We start from the raw sequence: 7,550 nt of genomic DNA, 5'->3' as shown, positions 1-7,550 counted from the left end.
ACTTTGATAAGAAACAAAGGAAAACATTTTTCTCAACACCCAAGGTAGTTTGTCCTTTTTTCCTCCTTTTCTTTCAGATACTTTGTATACTTTGTGGGTTTTGGCACTATTTTCATAACTTTTATTTGCAAGAAAGAGGATAAAGCTATGCTAGTTTGCTAGGGTCGCCAGAATAAAATACCGCAGACTGAGGCTTAAATAACAGAGTTGCATCTAGGTTATCCAACCTTATAGCATTCAGCTGTTCAGAGTTCTCCCTTAGTGTTCTGTTTTCTCGTATCAGCAGTTATGTTTCCTCTTCTGTTCTTGATTTTAGTTGTCTTTTCTCTTAGTCAGTATAGCTAAAGATTTGTTACTTATGTTAACCTGGTTGAAGTAACTTTTGTTTAAAATTGATTTCTTTGGTTTTCTTCTTCTGTGTATTTATCTGAGAGCTAATCTTTACTATTTTCATTCCTCCTTCTAGCTTTGAGTTTGGTTTGGTCTCCCTTTTCTGCCTAGGTGTAAAGATAGGTTGCTTATTAGAGCTTTCTTTTAAATGTATGCATTAACAGCTTTACATTTCATTGTTGGTGATGTTTTTGCAGAATCTCGTACATTTTGGTATGTTCTGTTTATATTTTGATTTGTCTCCAGGTATTTTCTAAGTTCCTTTTTTATTACTATTACTTTTTAGCCTACTGGTTATGTAAGAGTGTGTATAATCTTCGCATACTTGTGGATTTTCCCACCTTTCCTTCTACTATTAGCTTCTCGTTTCGTTGCATTGTGTCAGGAAACAGTTCCTTTGTATGATTTGAGTCTATTTATAGCGGACTTATTTTCTGGCCTAACATATGGTCAGTTTTGGAGAATGTTCCCCGTGCACTTGTGAAAAGTATGGAGTCTGTCTGTCTCTGCCCGGGTCACACGGTGCCCTAGCTGCACGGTTCTCAGGGGTCATCTCTCACTGTCGGGCGCGGCTGTTGGGTCGGGCAGCCATTTTCATGCATTACTCACAGGGGGAGATCACTGGGACAAAGGGGACGCCTTTCTGTCAGCCGGTGACTCTCAGTACCCCATTCTATGGCAGACAGGCTAAGAGTGAGCTCTGGTACGTCCCGGGAGCCTCTCTCAGACTCACCCCTTGGCTACATTCTCAGAAACTGGAATGGACTGCAGCACATCAGGCCTCCCTGTCCATCACCAACTCCCAGAGCTTGCTCGAACTCATGTCCATTGAGTTGGTGAGGCCATCCAACCATCTCATCCTCTGTTGTCCCCTTCTCCTCCTGCCCCCAATCCCTCCCAGCATCAGGGTCTTTTCCAATGAGTCAGCTCTTTGCACGAGGTGGCCAAAGTATTGGAGTTTCAGCTTCAGCATCAGTCCTTCCAATGAACACCCAGGACTGATCTCCTTTAGGATGGACTGGCTGGATCTCCTTGCAGTCCAAGGGACTCTCACAAGTCTTCTCCAACACCACAGTTAAAAAGCATCAATTCTTCGGGGCTCAGCTTTCTTTATGGTCCAACTCTGTGTTCACTCTTGCTGTTGTAGCCACACGTTCTATGAAACAAACTCACTCAGAAGGACAATGCAGATAGTGGAGTGCAGTTTATTACACTGGTGGGCCCAAGGCAGAGTCTCCTCTTAGCCAAGGACCTTGACCAGTTTTTCTGAAAACCTTATATACCCTAAGTGTACATGTCCAAACCCACCTCCCCAAATTCCCTGAAACTAGTCTGAACAAAGGAAAAGAAAGATACAAAGTTAACTTGTGATTCATATGCCTTAAGCCTAGGTGGTTAACAGTGGACGGTTATCAATAGGCCTGTGGTCATACCCCAATAAGCATCATAGAATTTATTATTCTATTTGGTTACACAGATAATTAGGGTATTCTTTTAGAAAACAGAGAGTCTAGGTATGGGCCGTGGGGCTCTTCCATCCAAGGGGCCTGGTTTTCCAATTGGTATGTCATTTCCATAGATACTGGGAATATAGCTCAAAGTCCATGGTCTGGCCCAAGATGGAGTCCTGCTTTCAAGATGGAGCCTGTTCTGTCTGTTTCCTCCTTCACTGCCATCTCCTGTTTGACCACTTCCAATCTGCCTTGATTTATGGACCTAACATTACAGGTTCCTATGCAATATTGCTCTTTATAGCATTGAACCTTGCTTCTGAGACCAGTCCCATCCACAACTGGGTGTTGTTTTTGCTTTGACTTCATCCCTTCATTCTTTCTGGAGTTATTTCTCCACTGATCTCCAGTAGCATATTGGGCACCTACAGACCTGGGGAGTTCATCTTTCAGGGTCCTATCTTTTTCCCTTTCATACTGTTCATGGGGTTCTCGAGGCAAGAATGCTGAAGTGGTTTTCCATTCCCTTCTCCAGTGGACCACATTCCGTCAGACCTCTCCACCATGAGGTGGCCCCACACGGCATGGCTTAGTTTCACTGAGTTAGACAGGGCTGTGGTCCGTGTAAGCAGACTGGCTAGTTGTCTGTGATTGTGGTTCCAACAGTCTTCCCTCTGATGCCCTCTCTCAGTGCCACCATCTTACTTGGGTTTCTCTTACCTTGCACATAGGTGTCTCTTCACGGCTTCTCCAGCAAAGCACAGCCTCTGCTCCTTACCTCGGACAAGAGGTAGCTTCTCTCAGTTGCCGCCCCTGACATTGGACGTGTGGTAGCTCCTCCCAGCTGCACTCCTGTGCCATTGCAGCAGATGCACTCCTGCGCTGTGGGGGGCCCCAAAAAATTGCCTCTGAAAGGCACACTAGCTTTTGCCTTCCCTCAGACCGTCATCTCCAAAAAGGGCCTGGGCCCCGCCCCCTTGGGTCCTCTGGGGGCTTTCCCACAGCCCCACCCCCACACGTGCAAGCTCCTCATTCACTGAGGTGGCCGAGGCCACGCCCACTCCCACCATCCAACCACCCACACTCTTCTTGGGGAATTCCCCTTGACGAAGCCCCCCGCACTTCCGACCTGGCCCCCGGACCAAAGGGCTCCGGATGCAAATGATTGAGGGCCGTTGGGCCTTCCAGCCTTGCCTGCTAGAGATTCACTGCGGGCCTTCCAAGTTCAGCACACAAATGCCGGCTGCAGAGGAGTTCTGTGGGCTCACCATTCACATCCTGACACACTTCTGGAAACATATGTCTGCCCGCCTACCCTCTCCCCTTTAGGGGTCTCCCCACCCCAGACCCCTGCCTGAGGACAGCCCCTCCCCGGACAACAAGGAACCCTTGCCTCAACTTTGCTCTCCAGTGAGGTCCACTCCGATCTCTATGCTTTCTCACTGGACGCTCTTCTAGCGTTCAGGATCCTAGCACCCAAAGATGCCGGGAGAGCGGCACAGATGCTTTTCTCCCTTCAGGGCCATTGGTCAAGCCCCAAAGTGAGCTCATTCCGAAAGGCATAGGCTTGCCTGCTGCTACTTTGGGTTCATTGCTTCCACTCCTTTTATGTCTCCCTTGCCTTTTTTTCTTCCTTCTCCTTCTTCCATTTGTTCTGGTTATTGTTGCTGCTGCTGTTGTTGTTGCTTTCTTTGTTGGTTTTGGGATTTTTGAGGTTTTTTATTTTTTATTTTTGGTTTTCCATTTCTTTTTTATTTTTTTTTAAATTTTGTGTTCATTTTGTTATTTTTTTGTTGCTTTTATTCTCTTTCTCTATTTTATATATACTAGTTGACTCATACAGTCATCTTTCCAATTCCAGGGCTCAAAATGCGCTATAACTCAAGGTATTAAAAAAGGTTTCCCTCCTGGAGGAGGATGACTGTTGCTTTCCTTCTTGGTGTGGGACAGGTGTGTTTGTTTGCTCTGCCATCCTGGACATTCTGCTTGCCTTCCAGGACGATGGGGGTTGCACAGTCCACGGGTTTCCCATACATAGCTAAAGTGTTGATTCCGTTGATCCTTACTAGGAAAGAACGGCCCTGACCCTGCTTCCTTCCTTAGCCTCTTGCACCCCTCCCACCTCCTGCTCCCCCAGCCCATCCCAGGACCCTACCGCTTTGGGCTTTATCGTCCAAGTGCTCACACATTTGCTGTCCTCTTGCCTCCTTCCCATGGCACAGAGAAGCGAGATCAGCCAGTATTTGTCTCTCTTTTGCATGGATTTCCCCCAGCATAAGGCCACCTTCCCATTCCCTCTGCCACACTGCTCCAGTTGCCATTCTTCTCCTTGTTCTCCTTCTCCTTCTTCTTCAGAGGGGGTGGATGGGGCAAGCAGTAAGTCCATTTGAGACGATGGGGCAGAGGAAGATGGGTGGTGATGATGAGGGAGGGCTGTGGGTGGCTCCACTTGCTCGCACAGGGCATGCTTGTTCGTGTTTTGGGGGAACATACTGCTCGTCATTCTTCTTCCTCTCCACGTGTGGAGGGCATGGTGCGGTGTAGGTAACCATGCGGGGGAAACGAGCCATCGGAATGTTCTCTGTTCCTTGCCACGCCGACATGCGCAGTCAGCAGCCAGAGATGTCCCTCGAGGTCTGAGATGTTAAACCGCAAATTCCCGGTCTGCCGTTTGCTGGAGGGTTTGGGGTTCGCAGCCGTCAGCCAAGAAACAGAAATAAAACGCAAGAGGTGATCGATAAGGGTCCTCAGGCGCCCCTCCACCGGGTCACGGGAATCATGAGGTGGTCGAGAAAGCAGCTAGGGGAGGACAGTTTCCCCACCGCCCCAGGCACGTTGGAGGCCGGCCGCATCTCCTCGCGTCCAGCGGCATTTGTCCGGGGCCCAGCTGGATGAGACAACTGACTGCCAGGCAGGACGGGTCGAGTCGGAAGTCCAGTTGTCTTGCCATCCCAATCTAGGGTAGGTTCGGGTCTTTCCTCAGTGCGGGGAGAACCTTTGCTTTCAGAAATGAACGTTGCGAGAAGTATCTCCACTTATGCACCAGTGCAATGCAGGTGGAGACGTTTCCTTGGGACTAGTTGCCTTGCCTTTCTCCCCTGGGCCTTCGCGTTGGTCTGCTGGTGCTGGTCGTGCTGCTCATGGCATTGCGGATGGCTTCTCCTGTTTGGCCCTTGGCGCTTCTCCAGCATACTCCTTGCACCGGAAATGGAGCCCCAGGGATCTTGGCGGACGAGCGTCCTGCTGGGGACGCCCGGATCCCCGCCTCATTCCTGCCGGACTCTCTGCCAAGTAGCACGAGGCATCCCAAGGACAGCCACCCAGAAAGACTGCTTGCCCATCTTCTCTGCGGATGCTGCTCGACGTTTGGGGCATTTTCGAGAGCCTGGCGGCCGGAAGGACACGGTTCGTGGACCTGCACCCGCTCTTCCTTTCCCCCCGAAGGGCTCCGGAGATCGTCTCCTAGCTCGGCTGGCTGTGAGCGTTCTGTGAGGCGTCTCCAGGCCGCGTCACTCACCGGAGGCCAGCGGTGCGGCCAGGGACTGGAGACGGGGAAAGAAAGGCAAAGCCACACCCAAAGTCCCATCCAGAGAGGACTCTCTCACCCACGCGGAAGTGCGAGGCCCTCGAACCTTGCTCAGACCTGCTCACACACCCCATCCTCTCCAGAGACTTCCCAGCGGAGCCAGCCCTTGAGAGCTGAGCCGCTCAGGCACGAACCCGTTCCCAGGGAAGGCCGAGACCCCGGGCACACTCCAGGCCCCGCCTTTCCCCAGGAGGCTGCATCGTCCTCACCGCCAGAGAGGAACTCGCCGGCACTCGTGGCGTGTCACCCGGGGCGTGCCGCACACAGAGTGTGCCTGGGCGTCTGCACGCGCGTGCGTCAGAGCCGCACCTACCGCCACAGCCCCAGAGACGGCCGCGGCTTCTTGTTCCTCCCCTTGGTCGCTCTGGCCCTCCCTCTGGCACAAGGGCCGGGGCCGACGTCCGTCGGCCCCGGAGGCGCGGCGTCCGTGCTGGGACGGTCGAGCCAGTGGTGCTCCTGTGCGGGCGGCGGGCGGTTTCTCCCTCCTCCGTGTCTGGACCGGTGAATCACGACTGCGCCGGCAGGCAGGGCAGCCTGGATCTTGCGGAGCTCCAAGGCCGGCTTCGGTCGGTTGTGTTCTTGCAGGCGTCTCCACTGCTCTAAGCTCATCCCTTCGGCCTCTGTGTCCCCCGGGGACTCCTGCGACCCAGGAGCTCTGCCGCTGGCGTCTCCCGCAGGCTGCCCGGGGTCTGTGGGGTCAGCCCTGAGGGGGGCCGCTGCCCCTCCCCCGGCGCCCCCTTCCCACGCACCCTCCCGGGCATAGAACAGGACGTAGGCACTCTGGCTCAGGGCAGCAGTCTCGTCACAGGCGGTCACCTTGGCATCGTCCATCTTATACCAGTGGCCGTTGCCCGCTCGGACGTAACAAAAGTAGTGTCCTCGCTCACAGCTCCACCCGGAGTGCACCAGCACGGCATAGAGCACGTAGCCCAGTGGCCCTGCCTTCCCCTCAGACGCGTAGGGCTGCACGTCCAGGCACTGGGGATAGCGCACCTCCTGAGCCCTTTTGGCCCCGCTCACCTGTGTGAACCGCTTCAGCACCAGCACCAGGACCTGGGAGGTGCTGTGCAAAGTCAACCTCTTGGTGGCAGGCACCTTCCGGAGACAAACGCCAGTCATAGGCATTTTCCGCCTCCAGCTTCTCGGGCTTCACCAGCTCTCTCAGAGCTTGCTCCACACTCTGAGCCGCTGTGACATCCAGGCTGATGTCCAGATAAGGGTCGAACGTGTCCGAGACACCCAGGCAGTGGAGACACTGGATCTGAGACCTCCACGTCCCGCCGAAGATCTGACGGACGACGCTGGTGTCCTCGGAGGCATGGCCCGACGGCTGGGACGCACTCAAGCACCCTCGCTGCATGGCATTCAGAGTGAACGTCAGAAACTCGTGGGCGTCTTCCTGCTGGTGTCTGTGGAAGCCCGCCAGCAGGTCCTTGCGGGGCCGGATCACCTCCCCCGCGTGAAGGAGGGCTCAGGTCACGTGGGCTCGCATGGCACAGAGGGTGCAGGAGCTGCCGGCCGGACAGAGGGTGGCGTGCTGCCGGGACACCATCCAGCCGGCCAGGGGCGGCGTGTGGCTCAGACACTGCAGCGCCGCCTTCACGTAGCAGGTGTTCCCCAGATTCTGAAGCCCAGCGCCCACCCCCCACGGCCCCCTCCAAGTCAGGGCGACTTTCTGGCCAGGGGCCAGCCCTGCTGACCCAGGAGCCAAGTCACCCCGCTGGGGGCGCCCAAGCACCGGCGCCGGCCCCTCAGGGACAGAGGGTCCCCGAAGGGCATCGGCACCAGCGGGGCTCGCCCCACAACCCTGCCCTCCGGGCAAGACGTTGAAGGGAGCCGGACGCACACCTCCCCCGTGCTCAGAAGCAGCCCCCGGGTCTCGGCAAACAAGGCCCACGAGGGTTTCCATCTCCCACCTGCAGCTGCACGCCGATGCCTCCTTCCCTCACACGGGCGTCTCCAACAAGGGCCTGGGCCCCGCCCCCTCGGCCCTCTGGGGGCTTTCCCACAGCCCCACCCCCGCACGTGCAAGCTCCTCATTCGCTGAGGCGGCCGAGGCCACGCCCACTCCCACTCCCGCCATCCAACCGCAGACACTTTTCTCGGGGAATTCCCCTTGACAA

The 7,550-nt window shown here is 54.8% G+C and overlaps 1 protein-coding gene across 1 annotated transcript; it reads right to left on the bottom strand.

The window, feature by feature from the left end:
- Positions 1–5,736: 5,736 nt before the first annotated feature.
- Positions 5,737–7,336, bottom strand: LOC120877612 (ubiquitin carboxyl-terminal hydrolase 17-like protein 6). Its single transcript, XM_040259939.1, is given in 2 exon segments — positions 5,737–6,544; positions 6,546–7,336. Coding segments are annotated over 2 exon segments (1,599 nt in total).
- Positions 7,337–7,550: the final 214 nt, after the last annotated feature.

Source organism: Oryx dammah, unplaced genomic scaffold (assembly GCF_014754425.2).
Source record: "Oryx dammah isolate SB20612 unplaced genomic scaffold, SCBI_Odam_1.1 HiC_scaffold_18, whole genome shotgun sequence".
In the NCBI taxonomy this organism is placed as follows: Eukaryota; Metazoa; Chordata; class Mammalia; order Artiodactyla; family Bovidae; genus Oryx; species Oryx dammah.
The sequence above is the reverse complement of the archived record's forward strand: the minus strand, read 5'-3'. Positions and strand labels throughout refer to the sequence as shown.